This window comes from Arvicola amphibius, chromosome 17 (genome assembly GCF_903992535.2).
Source record: "Arvicola amphibius chromosome 17, mArvAmp1.2, whole genome shotgun sequence".
Classification (NCBI taxonomy): domain Eukaryota; kingdom Metazoa; phylum Chordata; class Mammalia; order Rodentia; family Cricetidae; genus Arvicola; species Arvicola amphibius.
Genome location: NC_052063.2, coordinates 33,015,093 through 33,042,830, shown reverse-complemented (window position 1 = coordinate 33,042,830; position 27,738 = coordinate 33,015,093). Strand labels below are relative to the sequence as shown.

Below are 27,738 nucleotides of genomic sequence, written 5' to 3'. Positions count from 1 at the left end.
CATGGGTATGGGAGGGTCTCTGCAGGACACATCTTGACTTTCAGGGTATAAAGAGGGTAAGGATTGGGCAATAATTCTCAAGTGCAAGGACTGGATGGGTGTAGCTGGCAGCACAGCGCTCACCTAGCATGGGTGAGGCCCTGGGTTGGTCCTCCAATATGGCAGTCTATTTTTTTTCCCTAAAAATAAGAACTAGGAATAGATGGTGGAAGGAGGGATCAAAGCCTCCCGGAGCTGTGCCGCTGCTCTTAGGATTCTCTAAGACTTGTCTCCAAATCCTCATCCCTTCGGAGCGCAGACGCTGGTTTATAAGACACTTGTGTCCCTCAGGGTCTCCCCTTCCGTCCTCTGGCCAGTGACTGGTCAGTCTACCAAGAGGAGAGCAGCATTTCTCTCCAGACCGGTGGACTTTGTTCAGCTAGCCTGACATCTGCCTGTGTACCCCAGGCACACGGGTACTTTCTGGGAAGGTAGAGCAAACAGGATCGGAGGACATGTCCCCATCCTGAAAAGACCAACCAGCCCTCCCCACACAAAGGCCGATGCACTGATGGTCCAGTTCTTTATTTAGAAACCTGAAGAACATGGCGGGTGGCTCCGTATCCAACCCACTTGCTGGGCTTGTGTGTGAGGTGATGTGTAAGGTCTCCTATTCCCTCAGCGACAGAGGTGAGGGCTCCTGACAGTAGGAACAGGAAGGAGGAAAGCCGAGGGAGGGGCAAGCAGCTCTCAACAGCAACGGGGCATCGTGGGGAGGTGTGAGGAGGTGGGAGTGAGGTCTGCTTTCTTGAAGTCTGATAAACTGTCCAGCTCGCCCGCTTTTCCCAAAATGTCCCACTCACAAGATCTTACCATGTCTCTGGGTAAAATGGGGTACGCGCTAAGAAATCAGGGGACAGGAAAACTCAAAGGGTCAAAGAAAGGCATGTTTGGGGAATGGAGCCCACAGGTCTGGCTGAGGCTCTCGGGAGCTGGAACAGCTCTCCCTCGTGGGGCCCACACACACCTTCTGGGCTGGGACCCTGAAGTCCAGAGCTTGGCTCCACCCTGCCCTTTTGCCTCCGGGATCCCAAGGTGGGAGATGAGGAGGCAGAGCCAGTCAGGAAGATTCTGGAATCCTTGGAAGGACCGGCAGTGCTGGTTTCAGAAGTCAAATTCATCCAGGTCCCCAGTGTCCTCACCGTCTGGAGAGCCCCACACCCGGCGGTAATTGCTCTCCAGCTCCTTCTGACGCTGGCGTTCCTTATTGGCCTCTTCAGCTCCCTGCACCTGGGAGGAAAGGGGGGTTGAGCCGGAAGCGCTGTCTGTAGCCAAGGGAAGTCCTGGGCTGTGGAATCTGGGGGGGTCCTGAGACTGCAGTGGGAGGTGGGGACTGGGGAGATGGCTTCCAATGGTGTTCTCCCTGAGTAGCAGCTGAAGCGTAGCTTCACCTCAGACAGCAGGAAGGCTGGCAGTGCACGGCTGGTGTAACCAGACCTTGATTTCAGCAGCACAGTGGGGTGAGCTGAGGGCCCAGGACTTGGGTGGGATGCCTCACCAAGATATTGAAGAAGATCTCCTTAAGGTTTTTTGTGTCTTCATCAGTCAGCCAACGTGTGTCCTCCTCATTACCTTCAGCCCCGGGTCGCACAATTTTGATTTCAATCTTGCCTGGAAGACGCAACAAGGGTAGTGAGGAAAGTCTTGGAGCTTTAGAGGGTCCCCTGCCCTCCAGGTCCCAAGCTGGAGGTCACCAGTCCACCTTGACCCAGCCCTGCCACTCCGGCGCTCTAAGCCCCTCCCTTCAGGGCCCACCTTGGGCGGCGAGCCCCTCCCTCTCCAGCACTTCTTCCACCAGCCCCTCGATCTGTCTCAGCTGTGGGTTTTCCCGTTTCATCTCCAGGACAGTCAGATCCCGATTTGGGCCTCCATGACGGAGCTTGGTGACTCGAACCCGGACTCTGTGCTCAGGCTCCTCCTCTTAGAGGGGAAGACACAGGGAGACACAAAGCAAAGCCATCGTGACTCCAGGGTGAAGGGCTGCCTCTCTAAGCCACAGGCTGGTTTGGGTGGTGGCTCTTCCTCCCATGAATGTGATCCAGGGTTCAAAAACATGCCCTTCCCCAGTAGCAGCCCCCTCCCCCCCCCGCCCCTTAACTCTCCCATTTTCTATAAGAAAACAGCTGCTTTCTGAAAGCCAAATCAAGTCTCCTGCACCGACAGAGGTGTTTTGCTTTAAGGAGCAGGCTAGGAAGCCATGGCTCAGTTTTCTGCATGCTGAGACTTTACAATCAAGTCTTTAGTGTCTACCAAAAGGGTGGGAGGGAAGGTTTGGAATATTCTATTTGGAATGCCTTCTTTATCCACACCAGAAACATTCCATGAAATGAACCTAAGGAGATGCAAGAAGAAATAACTCAAGTGTGTCCAGGCTGGTGGCTGGGGGCTTGCCTGGCCGCAGGGACAACTGGAGCCTTTCCCACCGACCACACCTGCCCGTTTGTCCACCTCCCACCGTTTCTCTATGGAAACCCCCAAACTGTCTGTCTCCTCTTCCCCAACCCCCACCCACAAGGAGGCAGGCGAAGAGCTCTTCAGCTTCTAGGCTCATGGGCGTTAGTTACTGTCTATGTGCTAGACAGTGGGCATAAAGAGCAAACCAGAGACCAAGGCCGACTCCTCCGGAAGGGTGACTCTGAGGTGACCATGGAGGGAAGAGTCAGCACTGAGAAGAGTGCTCCCACCTTTGGGAAGATTGTTCCCATGACCTGCCCTCACCTGTAGGAGGCCGTGACGGGGGAGGCTTCTGAGGGACCACTCTCTTTTTCTTCTGCTGCTGCACCCGATCCGGACTCTGGTTTTCCTGCAGCCGCTTGATGAGCTTGTCGAGCGTGGATGTCAGAGCCAATATTGCCTGTTCACGTTCCGACTCCTTCCTCAGCCCATCTGGGTCTAGTTCCTTCTCTGTCTGGAAGGCCCAAAGAAGGTGGCAGTTAACGCTCTGGGGGACAGAGATCAGGGGCATGCTGGGTAGGAGAGCCTACACGCGCATCTGCGCGGCCAAGGGAGGGAGAGCTGCTCACCTCCTGGATAATGTTTTCCAGCTCCCGCTCCATGCCAGCCTTAACCTCCGAGCGGAGCCGCTCTCGGTCTGAGGGAAGCAGCATCCCTTCCAGCTCCTTCTCGAACTCTCCCAATAGCTGCCGCTCCTCCTCATCTTCCTCCTCCTCCTCCTCCTCCTCCTCCTCATTGTCCTCGTCTTCCACAACAGCCTGAGGTTCCTCACCCTTTTCCTTCAGCTCCGCTTCCCTCCGAGGGGCCCCCGTGGTATCATCTCCAGGCTGCTGTTGCTCTGTGCTTGGCTTCTCCTGGATCGAGTGGGAAGGAGATGGAGGCTTCAGTCACAACAGGTGTGTGTAGCACAACTGAGCAATGTCAGGGTGTGGTGGTGGGGCCAGCTCGTCCCAGGTTCAGATCTCTCTTGGATGCTCACAGCCGGGAGGCAGGTCCTGCCCGCCCTTGAGCTGGGCCGTACCTTCTTTGCGCCCCCGAGCTGGGCCGTACCTTCTTTGCGCTGCTTTTCAGTTCTTCTATCAACCGAATCAGGTCTGCAGGGCTCCGAATGACTTTGACCTGCACGTTGTTCTGAAAATCTGAGGCGGGAAAGAGAGCAGGTGTGGGCGTTTTGCATTTTAAGTCCTCCCTTGATGCGGGAGGAGAAGCACGATCGGCAAGGTCTCTGCCTCGGGCAGCTGGCTGGCTGGCTGGCAGCTGACAGAAGGCAAACCCCTCAGGTTTCATGGCGGGCACATGAATGCCAAAGCACCAAGTCCCCTCCTTCTCCATGAACACCTGATTTTTTTTTTTTTTTTTTTTTGGCGAGGGGGGGGTAGTCAACACTCTAGTTTTTAGAACCATAGAGGAGATTCAGGGTTAAGGGTTAAGGAGTTCCTTTATACCGGATCCTGCTTTCTGCAGAGACTTGGCATTGTCTCGGCTCTAGGCATTCTGTGAAGTACAGATTCCTTTCCGTTTACCCTCCCAACTCTGGAGGGTGTGACTCCACTCACATTTCATAGGCGGGCAAACGGACTTTACATGACATTGCCTGGGAGTGCAGAGTTGGTAAATGGGGGGGGGGGGGGCCCCAGTGCCCTTTGACCTCCTTAAGTGGTCCTGCTGCTCAGGAAGAGTTAATGCGGTAAAAGTGAGGTCCCAGGGGCAGGGGGATGGCTAAGTGGTAGAGCATCAACGTGCAAGGATCTGGGTTCAATTCTTGGCACCATGAAAAACGGAGGGGAGGGAGTGAGGAATGAGTGTTGACCTCTGGGTGTTTAGCGCTACTCTACCTCACCTGAGGACTAAAGGAGACAGAGTTGACTAACCATCGCGAGGGTTGGGAGCTGGATCTGCTGCAGCCTCAGGGTTCAAGTCCTGCTCCTGATGAGAAAGGGCAGACTCAGGCATGAAGGCTTGTTGATGCCCTCCCTGCTCCACAAGCAATATCCTTTCATCCCAAGACACAGAAGTTACCTTGCAGACCTTGGATTGAGGGGCCCTACCCATCCCAGAGCCTGCCCAGGCTCATCAGAGAGGCAGCTGAGAGGCCATTCTCACCCCTGCCTGTGCCTCCTCTCCTCCTGCTGCCTGTTCCTCTGGCTCATGTAGCATTTTCCAAAGCTCTGACTCCTTATCTTCCTTGGCTGGGCTGACATCTGGGGATAAAGGACAAAGGAAATGTGAAAAAGGGGGCGAAGAAGGGAGCAAAGGAGGTCGCACACACACTCCCTCTTGTGTTGCCACTGGGTTAGAGACCACCCACAACTGCCAGCCAGCACAGGACAGTAAGATGGGGGAAGGAAGGCGGTGGTGGCCAGTTCCACAGAATGGACAAAAAGCACACCCTACCTTCCTTCTTTGGGGCTACTCCAGCAGACTTGACCTCACTCCAGACTTGGTGGTCTGTGTCTTGAACTTCCTCTGTGATTTTCTCTTCAAGTTGCTTTGACTCTACCAGAAAAACAGTTTGCAAACAGGATAGGGACCCACTCCAACACTGCGCCTGCCTGTCCCATCTCCACCTCCCTCCTGGATGTACTTACCAGCCTGCCTCTGGAGGTAGGCCATGTACTCGTCGGGCTGCAGGGCTGGGTGACACAGAATGGCCTGTGGAGCGGCGCTGGCCGGGGGCCGAAGGAGAGGGTGGGGGCAGAGCCGAGAGGTCCGAATGGTCAGGACGTAGGAGCAGGACAAGGGTTCATCTACGCGGTCGATGTAGTCCCCAGATATACCAGCGCCTTCATCACAAAGGAACTGCGGCAGGGCAGGGAGGGAGAGTCAGTTGGAGCGGCTAGCTTGTGCTAAGCAGTTCTTCTGCCAGGCTACACAGATTTGATTATTTGGTTGTCACAGAGACCCAGTAAGAAAGGCATTAGCATGCCAGGCAGTGACAGTGTATGCCTTTAATCCCAGCAGGTAGATATAGAGGCAGGTAGATGGCTTGTGAGTTTGAGGCCAGCCTGGGCTACAGAGCTCGTTCCAGGCCACCCAGGGCTGTTACACAAAGAAACCTTGTCTCAAAAAAACCAAACAACAACAACAACAAAAACAAAACAAACTTGCTCTACTTGCTCAGGCGACCATTTGGTAAGGTGAAAACGGAAGAGAAATTAGGCAGCTTAACTATAGATAGATAATCAATCTTTGTATCACTTCCTTGCTTTGCACAAACACGGTGTGAGGCGGCTGGGGAGGTGACTAGGCCGGTCAAGGTACTTGCAATCAAACCTAACCATCTGGGTTTGATCCCTAGGATTCCACACAGTGGAAGGAGAGAACCAACTCCCACAGATGGTCCTCTGACACCCATACATGTGCTGTGGCATGTGCTCTCACACACAATAATAGAACATTTTTTAAAAAGTGATCAACTCAGCACTGCACACGCTGAGACTGCAACAGCACAAAGATGAGCATGGCCCCTGCGCAAGAATGCGGTGCATATCAGGAAGTGTCCCTCATTTTTTTCTGAGTGTGTTTAAACATGGCGGAGCAAACCTGTAATCCCATCGCTTAGGAGATTAATTTAGGACAATTGCTGTGATCTCAAGGCCAGCCTGGGCTACTTACCAAGTTGACGGCCAGCCTGGGCTACAGCTTGGGTTGACTGGAAACTAATCAACCAAGTGAGCTGGCTATTGCAATCATAGACCGCGGAGGCTGAGGCAGGGGAATCTGAGGTTCAAGGCTAGCTTGGGCTACCCAGAAGTTCAAGGTCAGCCTGGGCCACAGTGTAAGATCTTGTCACAAAAAGGAAAAAGAGAAGGAAAGAAAAAGAACATTTACACTCTGATAATAAAACGATAAGTAACCCAATTTAAAAATGTTAAGAGTTAAGTAGACATTGCTTTAGGGAAGAGAAATGATCAATAAACAGATGAAAACACACTATCAAGGAAGTGCCAATCAAAACCATAAGGAGACGCCACTCCACACTCACCACAAAGGATATGGTGAGGAAGGTAATACCACGCCCTGGCCAGGACATAGAAATTGAAAACCTTACAAAGCACTAGTGGGATTGGGAAATGGAGCTGCTAGCTTGGGAAATGGTTCAGCCTCAAAGGTTAAACAGGGAGGTATGTAGTTCCTGGGAAAGCCCTGGCCGGCATGCACAAGGTCAATGTTCAGGCCCAATCGTGGAGAGAAAGCAAGTCCCCTGTTGGGGAATATTATTTAAAGGTGTGTTTACTTTTGTTTATGCTGCATTGGATTAACTGGAGCTGTGATTCTTTGCCTGTTAAAACACCCGATGGTCCCGATAAGGGCTGGAGAGACGATGGCTCGGGTTGAGAGCACTGGCTGCTCTTCCAGAGAACCAGGTTCATTTCCCAGTGCCCACATGGCAGTTTCAGTTCCAGGGGACCTGACAGCCTCACACAGACATAAACGCAAGCAAAACACCAATGCATATAAAAATAAATAAATCTTTTTAAAGAGGAGCTGAACAGTCAGTAGCGAGGATAGGCGGGGCTGGCGGGCAGAGAGGACAGACAGAAGGAGAATAATGAGAAACGAGGAGGAAACTAGGGACCAGCCACCCAGCCAGCTGTGGAGCAAGAAGGAAAATAAGATATACAGAACTAAGATAAAAGCCCAGAGGCAAAAGGTGGTGGGGATAATTTAAGATAAGAAAAGCTGGCTAGAGGGAGCTGGAGAGATGGCTCAGAGGTTAAGAGCACTGTCTGCTCTTCCAGACGTCCTGAGTTCAATTCCCAGCAACCACACATACACGCAGGCAGAACATTTTATACATAACAAATACATATATCTTTAAAAAGAAAAGAAAAGCTGGCTAGAAATAGCCAAGCTATGGGGCCAGGCATTCATAACTAAGAATAAGCCTCTGTGTGTGATTTATTTGGGAGCTGGGTGGTGGGCCCCTCAAGAAGAAAAAGAGTACAAGTAAAACATCACACAACAGTCCCAACACTTCACTTAAAGACACTGTTAGACCAGTTACAAAAGATGAACACATTTAAAACACAGGAACAGGTAGGAGGCTGGGGTGTGAGAGATGAACAAACAGTGGCTCAGGAAAGCAACTGTACTCTATCGATATCAGACAGATGAAATAATACGGATGTCACTTATAACACAAAGTCTTTGGGGATGAAATTAATTTTAACATCAGACATTCTTCCTTTAATCTCAGTACTCGGGAGGCAGAGGCAGGCGGATCTCTGTGAGTTCGAGACCAGCCTGGTCTACAGAGCTAGTTCCAGGACAGGCTCCAAAGCCACAGAGAAACCCTGTCTCGAAAAACAAAAACAAACAAACAAAACAAAACAACAAAAAAAATCAGACATTCTTGCCATTGCCTATCTCTCACAACTCACTGAGCACACCTTTACCTGTTGTTTACTGAAATACCACTAGCAACTAGAAAAAGACGTGACATTGAAGGCTTCATAAATATTGGTGAACTAAATAAAGAGCCCATAGGTAAAAGACTAATTAAAAACAATAAACAAGTTGATACTGACAGCAGGAGACCAATCAATACGGATACAGAAGATCCGAGCAACACAACTGAAAATCATGATCTAAGATAGGAGGCAATGTGAGCGTGTGTTCTCTGCATGCATGTCCAGACACTGATGTACACTGGACTGGACCACGGAACCAGACACTACAAACTAATAGGACTCAAAATTAAATGGTGGTGCACTTTTCTGGTTGCAATGTAATTAACAAGAAATCGATACAAGCTGTGTAATCCCAGCATTTAGGAAGTGGAGGCCAGATGATTAGGAGATCAAAGATAGTTTGGGCTACAGGAAACAGTGTCTTAAAAGGCTTTCCACACCCCCCAAACAGATATACAGTAAACCCAGATATTAGAAAAAGAAGAAACTTCTGGCAGAGCTGGGCATAACTTGGTGGTAGGATTTTGCCTGCCATGCACAAGGCTAGTACAAGAAAGGAAGGGTGGGGAGGGGATGACGAGAAGGGGGGAGGCAGGGGGAGAGGAAAAAGGGGGGAGAAGTCTTTTTAGGAAGACTAAAAAAATGGTGGTAGCTGGGCAGTGGTTGTAAACGTCTTTAATCCCAGCACTCAGGAGGCAGAGGCAGGCGAATCTCTGTGAGTTCGAGGCCAACCTGGCCTACAAAGTGAGTTCCCGGACAGCCAGGACTGTTACACAGAGAAACCCTGTCTCAAACAAACAAACAAGCAAAATGGTGATATACTGGGCCGTGGTGGTGCACACCTTCAATCCTGGCACTTGGAGAGGTAGAGGTAGGTGCAAAGATCCTGTTTCAAAAATAAATAAATCATAAAAATTCAAATAAGTCAGATCATAAGTAATTATATGAAATATACATATAAAACAACCTTTTGTCATGACAAAGGCTGGGGCAAGCAATTTCATGTAGCACAGCACTGGTGGTGAGACAATGGGCATATGTGTACTGGGGCATTTACTACACAACTGCAAAAATATGAGAGCACTGGACACACTGTCTTAGAAAGAGCTGTAAGGAAGAGTCACACACCTGCAAACACAACACTCAGGATGAGGGACAGGAGAGTCCAGAATCCAAAGCCAGCCTGTCTCAAAAAAAACAAGCCAACAAACAAATACCCTAAGCAAAACAAAGGAATAGGGATTTGTTTACTGTAATTTGTGGACAGATAAAAGAAAAAAGGAAAGAAGAATCTTCACAGTTAAAAAGAAAGAGGAAGGTGGAAAGGGATTTCCCATGGAGTGATGCCCAGGTATGAGAATTACAGAGAAGCCAATGTGACCCAAGAGGGATGGAGAGATGAGCCCAAGACAATGTGGTGGCACACGCCAGTTACCCCGGCAACTGACCTAGGAGGTGGAGACCAGGGGTCAGGAGTTCAAGGCCATCGTCTCCTACTTAGTGAGTTTGAGGAGGGCTAGAGCAACACAAGATCCTGTCTCAAAAACCGAACTAAGGGTAAGAGCACTGACTGCTCTTCCAGAGGTCCTGAGTTCAATTCCCAGCAACCACATGGCAGATCTGTGTGAGTTCGAGGCCAGCCAGCACTATAGAGTGAAACCCAATTTCAAAACAAAAGACAAAACAACAAAAATCCTAGGTCAAGACTTTACAGATTAATTCTAGAAAACATTCAAAGAACAAAAATTCTAAGTATACATGATCTTGAGTATAGAAAAAGCAAGACTATTTTTGATTTTGTTTAAAAAAATTCTTAATTATCTTTTAATTAAAAATTTTTAAGTTATTTACTGTGTTGCATAATGTATGCATGTGGGTGGGTGTGTGCAGGTCAGAGGACAGACTGTGGGAGCTGATCTCCTTTATCAGTGTGGGGCTTGGGGAGTGAACCCAGGCTGTCAGGCTTAGCAACAAGAACTTTTAAGCACTGAACCATCTCACAACCCTGCCCTTTTTAAAACTTTTCTGAGGTTAGCATGACTTTATCAACAGAATGGTGGAGGGACACATGGGAAGTTCCAAGGCGGTCCCTAAGGACTGTTACAGGTCAGAACTGCTCATGAGCAAACACACAAACGCCCTGACGCAATGGCTCAGTGGGTAAAGCATCTACCATACCAGGTGAGCACCTCAACATGGAATCTCCAAAACCCACGCAAAGCTCCCACAGCGAGATGGGAGGTGGCGAGAACCTCTGGAAGCTTGTGAGCCTGGGAATCCCACAGGCAAAGCCAAATGTGATAGCCTGCTGTGTAAGAGTATTTTAACTAGGCAAAGACTTGTTACATTGTTTATGCTGCCTTTGTTACTGATGTAAACAGTGTTACATTTGTTTATGCGCCTTTGTTACATTTGATTCACCTTGTCTGCCTAAGGACTCTGACAGGTCAATAAAAAGCTGAGATACCACTAGCAAGGCAGGAGAGGGATAGGCCAGGCTGGCAGGCAGAGGAAATAAATAGGAGGAGGACTCTAGGCTAGAGAGACCAAGGGAGAAGGAGGAGAGGGACCCACCAGAGGCCAGAAGCCAAGCAGCCACCAGCCAGCCAGACACGAGAAGCACAAAAGTAAGACTTACAGAAGAAAGAAAATGGAAGGAAGGAAGGAAGGAAGGAAGGAAGGAAGGAAGGAAGGTAGGTAGGTTAAAAATCCCCGAGGCAAAAGGTAAATGAAGAGGAAAAGGATAATTTAAGTGATAAGAGCTAGCAAGAAATAAGAGCTAACATAAGGCTAAGCATTCAATACTAATAAGAAGTCTCCGCATCATGATTTGGGAGCTGGTTGGTGGCTCAAAAGAAAGCCTGTTACAATACCCTATTTTGATCAAGGTAAAAGATGAGGACCAAGACCTGGGTTTGTCCTCTGACCTCCACACACACCATGGCAAGTGACAACCCACATTCGGATCAACAGACTGAGGTGCCCGTCTGTCTTCTGTTTGGGAGGCTGCGGTTGAAGGATCTAGTGCAAGGCCAGCCTCGGCTACATACTGAGATTCTGGAAGGTGGGGACCTACACGACCAAACTGATTGTGCCTCAGGAATGAAAAGTTGGTTCAGTATTGAAAACCGATAAATCACAAAAATTCAAACTAAAATAGCCTTAAAACATTAGGAAGGGGGAATTAAAGTGGCCAGAGCTGATACTGTGTGGGAATTTTACACTTTGAATAACATTTGGCTAACTTGGCATGAGATTAGGAAGTGCGCATGATGTGAGTGGAGCCTCGAAATGGGAACCAGACTAGGGATGCGGGCAGTGATTCGAGATGGGACCAGACTAGGGATGCGGGCAGTGGCTTGAGATGGGAACACAGATTAGGGATGCGGGCAGTGGCTTGAGATGGGAACGCAGACTAGGGATGTGGGCAGTGACTTGAGATGGGAACGCAGACTAGGGATGCGGGTGGTGACTCGAGATGGGACCAGACTAGGGATGCGGGCAGTGACTCGGGATGAGGACGCAGACTAGGGATGTGGGCAGTCACTTGCCCAGCACAGGTCTGAGCTCCAACACAGCACAACAACATCTCATTATGTTGCCCGGTATGACCCTGCACTCCTAGGATCCAGTGATCCTCCTGCCTCAGCCTTCCGAATTGGGAAACACAAGTGCACAGTCACCATACCCAGCACTGGTGAGAATACCCAAGTGAGTAACCAGAGAAACCACACTTCAAACACGAACATCCTTTAACACACAACTCTGTGTTGGCACACATCTATAATCCCAGCACTTGGGAGATGGGAGGAAGATTAGGAGCTCAAAGTCATCTTTAGCTTCATCACAAGCTCAAGACCAGCCTGAGTTATAGGAGACCCTATGCTTAAAAGAAAACACAATGAACAAAAGAAAAAACCCAGGTCCAGAGAACTGGCAACCACAGCATGGACCACCCAGGAAGTCCGGTCGTACCCAGGCCCACCTGGCTACAATCAGCCTGAGTCACAGGGCACCCACTATGTGTCTTGGGTCTCACACCACGGTGAATATGAGTCACACTGAAGTGAACGTGTGTCTGTCCGTGCAACCTAAAACCCAAGCTCGTGCAAGCCTGGACTGGGGTCCCTGCTGGGCTGCCTGGTAATTCACCAAAGGGAAACAAAGGGAAAGGGGAGAGGCACCCACACAAGTTCTCTAGGCTTTTCAGAACATACACGGGAACCTACAATGTGATGCAGACACAACGGGAACGGTACTGTTCAGCAAGGAACACTCCACGAAAACACCATGGTGAACCCGGAGTCCACTGTGTCTCGAGCATGTTGTTGGAGCTCTAACTAGCAATTTAGTTACAGGCAAGCTTCTTGCCAGGAGTATGAATCTGCAGATTGAGCATAGAAACATGTAAGAGTGAGACAACCTCCTGAACTGGTGAAGGAAGGAAAAAAAAAAAAAAGAGGCCAAAGAGTAAGACACACCTGGCCTCAACAGCAGCACTTAATGCAGTTTCTGAGGACTGACAGGAAGTGGCCAGTTCCTTGTCATTGTGGCTTACCGTAGGGAACAAACAACCTATATTTTAAACAAAAGGAAGCAAAAGACCATAACTAACCCTAAACAAATACAAAAAAAAAAAAAAAAAAAAGGCATTCACACAGCAAATGACTTAGTGGAGACCAACAATCCTAGCATGCCTTTGATCCCAGCACTGGGAGGGTAAGGAGGATACACAGTGAGATCCTGTCTCAAAGAAACAAAAACAAACAACAGCCTCTCAAACCAACCAAAGACAACAAAAGCAAAACACGTGTATTTAGACACACCAAGTAGTTCTGGAGCGAGCTATAGATCGCACTGAAAATGCACACACAACACATTAAAACGGGAGGGATGCAAGCAGATAGTATTCTGAACAAATGAATAGCTTTGAGTGTGAAATTAGGGAGGAAGAGCCTGGAAATTAGTGAGACAGACATTCTGCTCAGGAAGTTACCAGATGGATAGGAAGTCAAAGCCATGGACTCAAACCTCAGGACCGAGCGGGGAAGTGACAAGAAACGCTAGGGAGCCAGCAGGATAGCTGCTGAGACACAGACAGACAAGTCACAGACAAGTCACTAGGAAACAGGCGAAGACGGCGGAGGGTTAAAGACGCGTGTAAAGGAGCCGGGCAGCGGCGCACACCTTTAACCCCAGCACTCGGGAGGCAGAGGCAGTTCCAAGACAGTCAGAGCTGTTACACAGAGAAATCCTGTCTTGGAAAAAAAAAAAAAAAAAAAAAAAAGAAGTGTAAAGGGGACAAGGGACTCTTGTTTGCTTGTTTTGGGACAGTGCCTCACAGGGTAGCCCTGGCTACCAGTGATCCTCCTGCCTCTGCCTCCTAAGTGCTGGAACAACAGGAGACTCTTATAGACAAGGAAGCTTACCCATCTTTTCTTGGAAGAAATGCAAAATAAAGCCACTCTAAGAAAGAATTCTTTATCCAATGCATAGCCAATGATTAGCCATGTTCCAAAAGTTTAAAAATATCGCAGGCTGGCAGGGCTGTACCGACAGACACTGGTGTTCGCACACACTGAGGAGAGCAGTGTTCCCAAGCAGGGTAATTTGGCAGCACATATCCAAATCATACACGTCTACTTCCAGGAATGTAATCTGCATATACTCTATAGGTACGTGAAGACGGCGCACTGCAGCAGGTCTGGGTTAATAAAGAGTTAAGACAGCCTGCATATCCATCCGTAGGGAATCGTCCAGATACATGGTGGTGCAGATGTGTGCCAGAGAAACAGCATCTGTGTGAGAGAAGAGGGATTTGACCTATCCATGTGGGAAGAGTCACTGATATATGCCCGTAAGCATATACATGTGGGCTGGCAGGATGGCTCAGTGGGGCACGTTCTCGCTGTGCATGCCTGATGACTTGAATTTGATCCCTGGAACAAACAGATTTCCAAAAGTCCCCTAACTTCCACATTTACACTGTGGCACATGTGTGTGCACACTCACACACGCTCCTTCTGATAAATAAAAAGGTTTAAAAATATTTATTTTTATTTTACGTGTATGTTTTTGACTCCATTTTTATATGTGCGCCACATGAGTGCCCAGTGCCTGTGGAGGCCGGAAGAGGGTGCCAATCTCGCTGAACTCAGAGTTACAGGTGGTTGTGAGCTTCTGTGTGGGAGCTGAGACCAAATCCCAGGCCCCTGCAAAAGCAGTAAAGCTCTTAACCACTGAGCCTCAAGAAAATGGACAAGAGCCAACTCCTAAGAGCTGCCCTCTGACACCCACATGCAAGCTTTCACTAAATTAATCAATTAATTAGTTTTTAAAAACCAGGCGTGCTCCTCAGGAGAGTTTATGAAGTTAACATACATTGATGCCAAAACAAAATAAGGACGAAACAAAAAAAGAAAATTAAAGACCGATTTACTCATGAAAATTACATAAAAGTCAATTAAAATATTAGAGACTGAGTAGGCATCAGCTAAAATGCAGCATGACGTAGACAGAAGCCTGTGCCTGTGAAGTGGGCCCGGGAGGGGCCATGATTCAGGCCCAACCAGCTGAGTTCAATCCCCGGGGATCCAGAGAGCAGCAGGAGTTGTCTCCTCTGATTTCCACATGTGGCACACACATCTGTGCACACACAATAAATAAAATGTAGAGCTGGGCGGTGGTGCACACCTTTAATCCCAGCACTTGGGAGGCAGAGGCAGGCGGAGCTCTGAGTTCAAGGCCAGCCTGGTCTGCAGAGTAAGTTCAAGGACAGCCAGAGTTACACATTAAAACTCAAAAAAAAAAAAAAAAAAAAAAAAGTGGAAGACTATCTTTGGACCAGGAGAGTGTTTGCAAACTTGTTATCTGTCAAGAGGCCAATCTCCTAACAGACAAGGAAGCCACAGAATGCGACAGTCCAACCAGATGACTTGGTTAAAAATGGGCAATGCATCTAGCAGCATCCCTGAACTAAAAGAGAAGGAAAAGGGGGCAACAGATCAAACTGACTATTTCACGAAAGAAAACATAAAACGTCCAACAAGTATTTTTTTTTTAAATATTCATCATCTCTAGTTATCAGGGAAATGCAAACTGGAGCCACAGCGAGAGATCCCCTCACTCCAGACACCACCAGCTGGCAAGGCTGTGGACGACGGGGATCCTTACACACTGCTGATGGGAATGGAAGTTAACTGTAGTCTCTATGGAAAATAGTGTGGCGATTCCTCAACAACCTAAAAATAAGACTACCGTATGACCTAGTAATCCCATGAAGACATGCTGACGATGGGCTGCCGATGTACCACAGGGGGTAGACGGCTCGCCTACCACACACAGAGCCGCACATTTAATGCCCCAGCCCACATAAAAAGGCATGATAGCCCACACACTTGGGAGGTGAATGCAGGAGGATTCAATGTTCAAGGTCATCCTCAGGGCTGGAGAAATGGCTCAGAGGGTAGGAGCGCCACAGCTCTTCCCGAGGTCCTGAGTTCAGTTCCCAGCAACCACATGGTGGCTCACAACCATCTATAATGAGATCTGGTGCCCTCTCCTGGCGCGGAAGGATATATGCAGACAGAACAATATATACGTACTAAATAAATCTTTTAAAAAAAAAGATTCTCAGCTATATAGTAAGTTTGAGGCTTTGAGGCCAGTCTACGCTATGTGAGACCTATCTCAAATAACAAATACATTAGAGAGAAAGCATGCTGAAGGGACAGAGTGTGACACAGCCCCGACAGTCAAGACTGGGTACAGTCTAAGTGTCTGTCACAGGACAGATGGATGGAATGTGTGGCACCGGGCTGGGGAGATGTAACCACTTGGAAGAGTAACCACACCCTGAGGATCTGCTGACCAGCCAGGACAGCGAGAGACCCTAACAGTAAGGTGCAGAAGTTGAGATGGCTCAAGAGGCAAAGGGACCTGTGACCAAGCCTGACCATCTGCGTTTGAGCCCCAGGACCCCAACAGTGGAAGAAGAGAACCGACTTCTGCAAGTTGTCCTGACTTCCATGCTGAGGCAGAGGACCTGGGTTTGGTTCCCAGCATCCACATGGTGGTCACAACCATCTGTAACTCCAGTCCCACGGGACCTGATGCCCTCTTCTGACCTCCTCGGGTACCAGGCACACACGGTACACAGACATACATGTAAGCCAAAACATATACACAAAAATAAACATTAAAAAATGGTGCAGAGGGGCTGGAGAGATGGCTCAGTGGTTAAGAGCATTGACTGCTCTTCCAAAGGTCGTGAGTTCAATTCCCAGCAACCACATGGTGGCTCACAACCATCTGTAATGAGGTTTAGTGCCCTCTTTTGGCCTGCAGACACACACACATACAGACAGAATATTGTATATGTAATAAATAAATATTTTTAAAAAAATGGTGCAGAGTTATAGAATAGACACACAGGTGGAAGCCGGGTGATGGTGGCACACACTTTTAATCCTAGCTCTCAGGAAGCAGAGGCTGGCAGATCTCTGAGTTTGAGGACAGCCAGGGCTACACAGAGAAACCTTGTCTCAAAAAAATAACATGTACATATGTGTATACCATGCATGCATGCACGCACACACACACATCCAAGAACATGTACATATATCATATATCTCATACACACAGTGTGGTTTAATTGTACAACAGAGTGCTATCCTGTCATAAAAGGAGAAAATCTTGTCACTTGTGACATTCTGGATGGACTCAAGTTATTCTCCTACGAAAAATAAACCAGACACAGAAAGACAGGCACCTTACAATCTCATTCATGTTCAAAATTTAAAAAATAATAAACAAAGAAAAAAGTGCTTGAAGCTGATCTTACAGAGGTGAGCATATGAGAGTGGTTTTCAGAGTCAGGGGGAGTAGGGCAGAGGCAGGGGAGTAGGGCAGAGGCGGGGGGAGTAGGGGAGAGACAGGGAGAGTAGGGCAGAGGCGGGCGGGAGTAGGGCAGAGGCAGGGAAGGAAGCAGAGTAGCTGACGTGGCTTTACTGTAAGGAGAACCATGCGTATGGTCCCACTGTGCGGCAGATGACACGGGCAGCAGCAGTGCCCTGCATCTGCTTCTGTTCTCTTATTCTGAGACAGAGTTTCACTGCATGGTCGCATGTCTACTGCTAATATATACATACATACATATATATATATATATTCACATTGGGCCACCTGCGTCTAAACACTTTCCACACAGCAGAAGAAACAGCCCACGGAAGAGGAGAAAATCCTCACTAGCTAAATATCTAGCAGAGGACTCGAGAGCTCTACAGCACGAAAACGTTAACACGACCAACAACGGGGCTAATGAAGCGAGGGGACAGTCCTAGAACGATAAGGACTAAATGACCGGTGACCACGGAAAACACTGACCCCAGCAGCCTTCGAGACGACAAACAAAGCACAAAGCCTCCATCTAACCCTGTGTGGAATGGTGGCCATGAAGAAGCAGGTGCCTCCAGACGCCACAGAGTGTCGACACTAGTGGGAATGAAGTCGGGACGGTGGCTCCTCAAACACTAAAAACATGCTATGAGCCTCAGCATTCAGGAGGCAGAGACAGGCAGATCTGTGAGTTCGAGGCCAGCCTGGTCTGCACAGTGAGTTCTGGGCCAGTGAGACTCTATCACAACAAACAAAACATGTAAGTAAAAAATATGTTCATGAAATGACCCTGCTGGGCCTGACCAGGACTCTAAGGCAGCACACCACAAGATTTGCCTCAGGTCTATTCACAACAGCTAAGCCTAGGTGTCAAAAAAGCCAGAGGAATAGATTTTTTAAAAACCATGTGGTTTATATACACACACAATTGAACTACTTTTTCAGCCATAAAAAAACAAAAATATGGGGGCTGGAGAGATGGCTCAGAGGTTAAGAGCACTGGCTGCTCTTCCGGAGGTCCTGCGTTCAATTCCCAGCAACCACATGGTGGCTCACAACCATCTATAATGAGATCTGGCGCCCTCCTCTGGCGTGCGGGCATACATCGAGGCAGAATGTGGTATACATAATAAATAAATAAATCTTTAAAAAAAAACCAAAGATATGCTATGAATTTGTCATTGTCCTACTGCTGTGAAGAGATACCATGACCAAGGAAACTCTCACTACAGAAAGTATTTAGGCTTGTTCACAGCCTCGGAGGCTTAGTCTGCCATGGTGGGGGTGACGTAAGGGGTGGGGAGGGGGGGCGCTGCTGGAGCAGTGGTAGGAGTTTTAGACTCTTGGTCCACAGGCAGCCAGACCTCGGGCCTCAAAGCCCATCCCCACTTCCTCCAAGGCCACTCCTCTTAATTCTTCTAATCCTTTCAAATAGTTTTACTCCCTGGTGACTAAGCACTCAAATACATGAGCCTCTGGAGCCATTCTTCCCCACTACCCCAGACAGGGCTTCTCTGTGTAGTCCTGGTTGTCCAGGAACTAGCTCTGTAGACCAGGCTGGCCTCGAACTCAGAGATCTGCCTCCTGGACCACAGGCACATGCAGCCACCAAAGCCCAGCTGGCTGCTATTATTCAAACAACCCTAAGCTGTTTATAGGAAAATGTATTCAACTGAAAGTAATCATATTAAGTGAACTAAGTCAGCCTCAAAAAGACAAATACCCATTTTTCTCATATCTGTAAATCTCGGACTTTTATACAGATATATGAGCTCACACACGTATACATGATATGGAAGAAGTCAAACTGTCAAGGGGACAAAGCCGACTACAGAGAGAAAGGCGAGTGTGGAAGGAGAGGGAGGAAGAAGTGGAGGGAGGGAGCTTAAAGTAGATTATGTGCTTACAATAATGTCCTTATGAACCTACCATGGACAGTGAAGGTGTCGAGTTAAAAACTGACCTCAATAATGTACTCCAGGATGGCTTTGAACTCACAGAGACCTGCCGCCTCTGCCTCCTGAGTGATGGGATTAAAGATGTGCACCGCCACACCTGACCCTTTATGTGTATTTAAACATGATTATGACTATATATTACTACAGAAATGTAATGAATAAACAAAGAGCTTTAAAATACATCTCAACTCACTATAAAAGAATCAAAGATGAAAAAACGAAACGGAACACACATGACACGTGAACATGTTACTGGTTACAGGAGACATATATGAGAAAATTCCATACTACCCATCATGAAGATAACCAGCCAACTATGAAAAGCAAAAAACTTCATTCTCCTGACAAAGGGAAGCTTAAAAACCAAACCAAAACAGGAAAAAAACCTACAGGAAAACATGCTAAGAATGAACGTCCCCTAAAGTTGGGAACAGGGCGGCTAGAGAGGCAGCTTGGCAGTCACAAGCACTTGTTGCTCTTGCGGAGGACCTGGATTTTATTCCAGCATCCACATGGTAGCTCATCACCATCCATAACTCTGCCTCCAGGGGGTCCAGTGTCCTCTTCTTACTGGGCATGCATGTGGTACACATACACACATGCAGACAAAACACTCATACACATAAAGAAAGACAAGTGAATCTAAGAAGTCACTGAAGAGCTGGGAAGATAGTTATGCAGGCATGAGGGCCTGAGTACAGACCCCACCTCTCGCATGAGGAGCTAGCACAGCAGCACGGCCCTGCAATCCCAGCCCTGGGGAGGCAGACACAGGTAGACACCCCAGCAGGAGCACTGGCCGGTCAACCTGGTGAGCTTCGGGCTTAGTGGGAGACCCTGCTCAAAAGACTAGTGTGGGCAGTGATAGAGACAGACACCTGACGTCAGCCTCTAGGGTCTCTGCCTATACTCACGCGCGTGCACACAAACATCTGCACACATACAGCACACACACAAATCCACAAAGATAATAAACCAGGAACAAGTCAAAGGTGCTCACCAGGAACTACTCCAGAGGCACACAGAAAACAAAATGGGTAACGGTTAAAAAGAAACCCAGGTCAGGGATTGTGGTGCACACCTTTAACCCCAGCACTCCAGAGACTGAAACAGATAGCTCTCTCTGTATCTGAGGCTAGCCTGGTCTACATAGTTCCAGGCCCTCTGGGTCTACATAGTGAGACCTGTTTCATTAAAAAACAAAAACAAAAACAAACCCTCAAGTATCTACAACTGTAACCAGGCCCCAACTAGATGCTTTCTTTTATCAAAGTGGCCTTGGTCATGCTGTCTTCACAGCAACAGAACACTAGAATACTGGGCACTTGAAAACACTTGATGCACAAGCCCGGCGGCCTGCATTTAATCCCTGGGGCTCCTCAAAGTGTCCACTGACCACACACACACCATGGCCTGTACTATCCGTAAGTACAACACGTATCTTACATATACACACAATCGTAATAATTTTTGTTTTTTGAGACAGGGTTTCTTTTGTGTAACAGCCTTGGCTACCCTGGAACTCACTTTGTAGTCCAGGCTGACCTTGTACAATAATGTTTTAAATTAAAAAAAATATCGGGCTGGAGAGATGGCTCAGAGGTTAAGAGCACTGGCTGCTCTTCCAGAGGTCCTGAGTTCAATTCCCAGCAACCACATGGTGGCTCACAGCCATCTGTAATGAGATCTGGTGCCCTCTTCTGGCCAGCAAGCATACAGACAGACAGAACACTGTATACATAATAAATAAGTAAATAAATCTTTAAAAAAAAAATCACAGAAAGTATAGAGGAGTCCAGCCCCTCGGGATAGGCAGCAGGAATGTGAAGAGGCAGCTGCTGCGGAATTAAACACTGAACAAACCACACTCAGCCAGACTCTACTCCCAGGCAGAGACCAAATGAAACCCTGCAAACATCGTCAAGCAGCGTGTGGGCTTCCACTGGCTGCATCACTCACCGTAGCTCCAAGGTGGCCACGGTCGGGCGTGCACCCAGCAACACATGAACAAGCACACACATGGGATAGAGGCAGAAGGCGGACCATGAAGCCATAAAAGGAATAGATCTCCCATAAATACTACGTCATGGCTGAAAACAATACACTGGGACAAATACCTTATAAACCTTCTTACATGATGTGCTGGATAGTTTTAAGTCAACTCGACTCAAGCTCAAGTCATGTGAGAGGAGGGGCGCAACTGAGAAAATGTTTCCGTAAGATCAGGTTGTAGGAAACCTGTAGGGCATTTTCTTAGTGATTGATGGCAGAGGGCCCAGACCATGGTAGGAGGTGCCATCCTGGGGCCGAGCAAGTCATGGTGAGCAAGCTCATAAGCACCCCCTCCATGGCCTCTGTATCAGCTCCTGCCTCCAGGTTCCTGCCCTGCTTGGGTGCTGTTCTGACCTCTTTAGTGATAACAGGGCTGTGGAAGCATAAGCCAAACCAACCCTGTCCTCCCCACCTTGCTTTGGCCATGGTGTTTCCTCACAGCAACAGTGACCCTGACTAAGACACGCAAAGTACCTGGGATTGGTACATCCATACAGAGAAAAGGGGAAGAAAGCTGGGGAGGGAGAAATGGGGAAGTGTCACTTACAGAGAGGTACTTCTGTTTAGAACGACGAGAAGGTTCTGGAAACAGTAACGGGGCACACAACCTTGGGGATATACCCAGTGCCACCATGCTGTACACCTGAGTGTAAGATCGGTAACTTAGGCAGTATGACTTCTTTCCCACAATAAAAATAATATAAAATTAAAAGGATGTCTCTACATCCAAAAGGAAGGTCATGGAACAACGGGGTGATGGCTCTGACTCATTCATAAAACATATGCTCTGCTGGGTGGTGGTGGTGCACACCTTTAATCCCAGCACTCGGGAGGCGGAGGCAGGTGGATCTCTGTGAGTTCAAGGTCAGCCTGGTCTACAAGAGCTAGTTCCAGGACAGGCTCCAAAGCTACAGAGAAACCCTGTCTCGAAAAAACAAAAATCCTTGCACATTGCCCAATGACCCACACTGCTGTAATGTGCATCAGAACATCAGAAGTAAGTGTGGTGGTGCACACCTTTAATCCCAGCACTCAGGAGGCAGAGGCAGGCAGATCTCCTGCAGGTCGAAGGTCACTTTCTTAGTAGGCCTTCCTTTTAACTTCCATCAGCTCCCCTGCCTGCTTCCCTGTGGTGTGAGCCTCACCTGGAATGGAACTCATCCTGCTTCAACGTGTTTACTGAACACCTGCCTCCCAACGGCAAAGACTGAGACGCAGGTGCCTTTTTATCAGTAGGTGGGGGAAGATGCTATACAGCCCAATGTTAGAATACAATGGGGTGTGGTAACAGATTCACACATGGATGTGCCTATCTGCATATGAGGTACTGAAGGAACAAGACTGACTTTCAGGATGAGTCAACCAAGGTAACATTTGAAGCCAGGTATGGTGGCATGCACTTTTAATCCTAGCGCTTGAGAGGCAGAGGCAGGAAAATCCAGGATAGCCAGAGCTACATAGAGACCTGTCTCAAAAATAAAATAAAATAAAATAAACAAAAAGCCAGGTGGTAGTGGCACATGCCTTTAATTCCAGTACTCTGGAGGCAGAGACAGATGGATCTCTGTGAATTTGAGGCCAGTCTGGTCTACAGAGTGAGTTCCAGGACAGGCTCCAAAGCTAGAGAAACCCTTTCTCAGAAAAAACAAAAACACAAAATGAGAGATCAGCTTAGACAACGATACATGTTCTTATTTGTGTTTGTTTGTTTGTGAGACAGGCTCTCATTCTGTAACCTAGAATGGCCTAGAACTCACTATGGAGGCCAGGCTGGCCCCAAACAAGGCAGTCATCCCTTGCCCCAGACTCCTAAGTGCTGAGATTATAGGGCTGAGCCATCCCATTGCCAGTTTATGATACTGACTTCGAAGACTATAAAACACTTTAAGTGTTTACCAGGGTGAAAGGGGACCTGTGTTAGTGTATCCACACAAGGTATCATTTGAGTATGACCTGAATGAAGGGACACAGAGAGCCATTTGAAGCGTGCTACGCCATCCCTGGCAGAGGGGCGGGCCACTGTTACAGAAACATGAGTATTTTTATCCCCAGCCTAGATTTCATTCCGAATCACAGAGCTAATTGCTGACTGCAGATCACCAGTGGGAGGTCTGATGGTCCCTTGACCTCCATATGCACAAACCCAACCCCTCTTCCTGCAACCTGCTCCTTCACACTTCAGTAAGTGACAGTCCATCGTCTGCAGCCACTGAAGCTCACACAGTCATAATCCATTATCCTTAACTCTGCCCCATGTCCAACCCAACAATAAACCTCATTCTTTTACCGTCAGAACATGTCTAGCCATAGTGGAGGGCTAACGTAAGCAAAGTACAGCAATATACACGTATGAAAACGTCGCGAAGGGCTGGAGAGAGGGCTCAGTGGCTAAGAGAACATACTGCTCTTGCAGAGGACCCACAACGTGGGGCTCACAACTGCCTGCAACTCCAGTCTCAGGGGCTCTGACGTCCTCACACAAACATGCACGCAGACAAAACACCAAATATTTTTAAATATTTTTAAGTGTTATAATGAAGCTCACTATTTTATATAAAAATAATTTTACAAAACAAAAAGTTAAAGAACAAAGTAAATCCAGAATTTGGCTATTTCCTGTTGCATCCCAGTCCCACCCAGTCACTGGGGATGCACTTGGATTTTCTTTGTGGAGCAGGGGCTCCAAGGGTTTTCAGGACCAGGCAGAAGTGGCAGCACCTGCCGACAGCAGCGTATTAGAGCTGGCTTACCCCTCACATGCACCAACGGGCAAAGTTCTGGCAACATCACAGGACAGTCCACGTCCTACCAATAGCTTGTTCCGGGCATGGAGGGTGTATTCACACACGGGGAACTGCTAACTGAACGCTTCTTCCCACCCTTGGGATTGGGTACAACTGATTGTGAGAATCCACTTTACACAAAGCTAGTGCTGGTAGGGGAGGCTCGTGGTTCTCCCTGGGTGTCTGATTACGGAGACTAAGAGACTCTCTCTGTATACATCTGCCAGTCAGGCCAATCCTGCCTCCACTCAGCCACGAGGCAGGAAGAAGGGCCATTGGTTAGGAGGCTGTTGGCCGAGATGAAGGTGGGAATTCAGAGACCCAGTGGGAATTCAGAGACCCAGCACAGGACAGAAATGGGGTTTTCTTCTGTGTGTTTGTTAGTTCATCAGTACGGTATTTTGCCACATAGCTCACAACAGCTTTGAGTTCACAAAGCCCCCAACTCAGCCTCCAATTTACTGAGATGACAGGAATGTGCTACCATGCCCAACCCAAGAGAGGGTTTTGTTTGTTGTGTTTTTTTTTTTAAACTACTCACTAGGTAGACCAGACTTGGTCTCAGACTCACAGAGATCTCCCTGCCTCTGTCTCCAGAGAGAACTGGACCTCATTCCTCCTCACCCTCACTTTTTAGCAGTGGTCCTCAGCCTTCCGAAGGCTGAGACCCTTTAACGCAGTTCCTCGTGTTGTGGTGACCCCCCCCACCATAAAATTATTTTTGTTGCTACTTCGTAACTGTAATTTTGTCGCAGTTATGACTGTAACAAAAATATCTGATCTGCCACCCTGTGAAAGGGCCATTCAGCCTTTAAAGGGGGTCCCCACCCGCAGGTTGAGAACCCCTGCCTTCCTGGCTTCATTCAGACTCATTGCTTGTGTTAGCATCTGTCTTCCCCTACACCAGGCCTTCCACCCAAGTGGGAGCTTCCTGTTTGCTGCCGCTTCACCAGAAGAGTTGAGACCAATGCCTCAGTGCTCCAGCCGGAGTGCGGAAAATCAAAGGCAGACGCATTAATAACAGCTCAGGTGCAGTCAGGAGAGACGCTGGGCAGATCGAACATGGCTGGGAATACTGAGGGTAGCATATGGGAAACGTGGCGTTAAATTACCTCTGAAAATCCAGACAATGGCGTCCAGCCGCCAGCTAGATCTGCCCTCCTCCCAGAGACTGTTATTTGGGGACCATTTTCCTTCCTTCTTTGGAGACTCACCCGAACTTCGGCTTCTCGGGGCCTCCCGTTGAGATCACATTTGGACCCGTTGCCGTAGGTCTGGCTGTGGTAGCGCTTTAGCCGATGCTGCTTGGAGGCCTGGAGGAAACGTCGGGCAGAACGAAGAGGGTGTGAGGAAAACAAGTGAGGTAGAACAACGCCAGCCTCCCGCAGGAACCTGGGGAGCACAAAGATCTCGGTCCCGGGGCGCTAGGTCTCGATGGGCACCAAATCCCAGGAAACCCACCAGCTAAATCTGACCCTCCCTTGGTGCCCGAGCTCGGCCCATTCCGACCCCTCACTCCCGTCACCTTGGCTGTTTCATCATCCCAGTTGAAGGCTGACTGGTAGTAGCCGAGATAGAGGACGTCACCTTTGACCTCAGAGTCTGTAAGAGAAGGCATATGGTAGAACACATTGTCATTCTGAGGTCTAGAGGGAAGGAGACTGAGAGGGAGGCTGCCTTCCACACCAGACAGGGACAGCCAAGGCATGGGAGAAATGTGAGCCGACTCACCTTCCATATGGTACTGCTGGATATGGCGTCCATAACAGAATTCATACGTCCACCAGTCCTTGGTCTGACAATTGGAAAATGAACAATCAGGGGACATGAAAATCCTTCTTTTAGCCGGCGGCGGTGGCGCACGCCTTTAATCCCAGCACTCGGGAGGCAGAGGCAGGTGGATCTCTGTGAGTTCGAGGCCAGCCTGGTCTACAAGAGCTAGTTCCAGGACAGGCTCCAAAGCTACAGAGAAACCCTGTCTCGAAAAACAAAAACAAACAAACAAACAAAATCCTTCTTTTGAAACCAGAGTCTCCTGGCTCCGAAATACAGAAACTGTCATTTTGTTCTCTTCTCCCTCTGTCCTCTCATTTCTTTCCCAGACTCTGTGAGAAGGGACAGCTGTCCCCCTTTCATGGCTGGAGATACACATCCAAGAATGACTACTTTCCACATGGGTCCCTTCTTTTTCTTTCCTTTAGGTCAAGAGAGGAGTGAGACAGAACCAAGCTATGTGGTCTAGTCTGGAGTGACATAAAGATAAGAAATCATGGTATCTTTGAAGCTCTCTGATGAAGACTCCGCAGGTTCAAGTACAGGCTCAAGAATTAATTGAACTTCAAATACAATGGGATCCTGAGATAGTGTTGTTCTGGGTAGGTCCTGCTCCCCAGTCCCACCTCTGTCTCTCTTTATTCTCTTGGATCTTGGTTTAACCTGTTTTGAGATCGTCTATCATAACCCTTCCTTACATTCAGCAAGGGATCATCTGTGGATGCAAGAGGCTTTGCTCCCCGACCCTCGTAAATAGAACTAGTACACCAGTGGCCCCTTAATTCCCACAGGCCCCCTAGCTCCCACTTCTTTCCTACCACTCCAGTTCAAGACTACATTCCACCCACCCCAGGTCTTTCACCTTCAACAGACAGGGAGCATCTCTCATGGGGCTCAACAATTCAGGAATCCCCGGCCCTTGGTAAGCAGGTGCCTCTTCCTCCCGCTCGCGCTGGAAGTGAATAGCTCCGGCTGGTAGGCGGCACTCATAGCGCTGCTTATACTTCGAAGACACAATCACCACGTCTGAAGCTTGGCTCTGGGAAAGAAGGGTCGGGAAGGGGGGCAGGGAGGCAGAGGCTGGGATCAAGAACAACGAGATCCCTCTTCAGACCCTGGGGAAGTGCCCAGTCGAAGAGAGAATAAGCCACAAGTCCTCTCCAGCTGGGTTCGGTGAGCGGAGGGAAGGGCGCTCTCACTTCCCCACCAGGGAGTCTGGGTGCTTTCACCGTGACATGGGACCCGAGGGCCACAGCGGGAAGCCCCACCCCTGCCGGTGCCTGGTCCCCAGGGAATGGGTCTGCCTGCGATTCGCAGCAGGACGTAGGAACACCATCTACTCTGCTCCATCCCCTTAGTCTCCGGGAGGAGAAAGGGGCTCAGCAGCTGCCCTTCCTCCTCTGCCTTGTGCCCCTTCCTCCTGCACAGCACCCTCGCCCCCACACCCCTCACCTGCCCTCCCATGACAGGCAACGGCAGAATCTGGATCCCATAACGCATCTCACTCAGCTCCTCCAAATTCAGGCTCCCGACACCCCCCGTCAGACGCGCAGGTAACAGGAGCCCCAGCAATAGCAACCCCAGCAGACTGGACAGCAGCGTTTCCGTCGCCATCTTTCGTTCCGTCTTAGCTAGAGATATTCCTTCCGCCCCAAACCTGGCAGCGGCCTCACCCTCTCATTAGCGCCCCAAGCTCTCATTGGCTGCCCGGCCCATCTCTCTTACGTAACCTATCCTCATTTGTAAACGTGGCGTCAAAGCCTCCAGGGAGGCGGATCACCACGGTTAGTAAAAAATCAATCGCTGCTCATGATTGGCCATGGATAACAACCAATCATCGACGAGATCAAACCCCCGCCCCCTCGCTCTTTATTCCCGAGAGGCGTGGTCTATGCCTATGTTCTTTGCCGGTTGTCTCCGCCCTCGCCCAGCGTAGTGCTTCGGATTATTTTTTCATGTATTTCTTGCAATGCATGACGCTCCCATCGGGCAGGGTATTGAGGCAGATGGTGGAGTCGGGGATATTTTTTTAAGTAACTTAATTCCCTTTTCAAAACAATTACTACACAGAAGTTCAGCAGGGCAGAATGCTGGCTAGTTTTACCTCAGCCTGGCACAAGTTAGAGCCATCAGAGGAGAGTCTCAATTGAGAAAATGCCTCTACCGGATCTGCCTGTGGGCAAGCCTGGAGGGCATTTTCTTTCTTTCTTTTTAAAGATTTAGTTATTATGTATCCAGTGGTCTGTCTGCATGTATGCCTACAGGCCAGAAGAGGGCACCAGATCTCATTACAGATGATTGGATACTGGGAATTGAACTCAGGACTCTGGGACTCTGGGAAAAGCAGCCAGTAGTCTTAACCACTGAACT

General features: G+C 48.8%; 1 protein-coding gene across 2 annotated transcripts; it reads right to left on the bottom strand.

The window, feature by feature from the left end:
• Positions 1-548: 548 nt before the first annotated feature.
• Os9 (OS9 endoplasmic reticulum lectin) lies at positions 549-27,033 on the bottom strand. Of its 2 annotated transcripts, XM_038314936.1 has the most exons (15): positions 26,821-27,031; positions 26,231-26,407; positions 25,327-25,390; positions 25,121-25,197; positions 24,810-24,908; positions 5,082-5,292; positions 4,888-4,989; positions 4,597-4,694; positions 4,365-4,419; positions 3,544-3,632; positions 3,063-3,347; positions 2,758-2,947; positions 1,795-1,959; positions 1,538-1,650; positions 549-1,269 (listed from the first exon to the last, which is right to left on the bottom strand). In XM_038314936.1, the coding sequence occupies exons 1-15, from the start codon at positions 26,980-26,982 to the stop codon at positions 1,144-1,146; spliced, it is 2,013 nt and encodes a 670-aa protein (XP_038170864.1). In that variant the 5' UTR covers positions 26,983-27,031; the 3' UTR covers positions 549-1,143. The 2 variants fall into 2 exon arrangements, with proteins under 2 accessions (XP_038170864.1, XP_038170865.1); XM_038314937.1 differs by lacking the exon at positions 1,795-1,959 and having other exon boundaries at positions 26,821-27,033.
• Between the last annotated feature and the right edge of the window lie 705 nt (positions 27,034-27,738).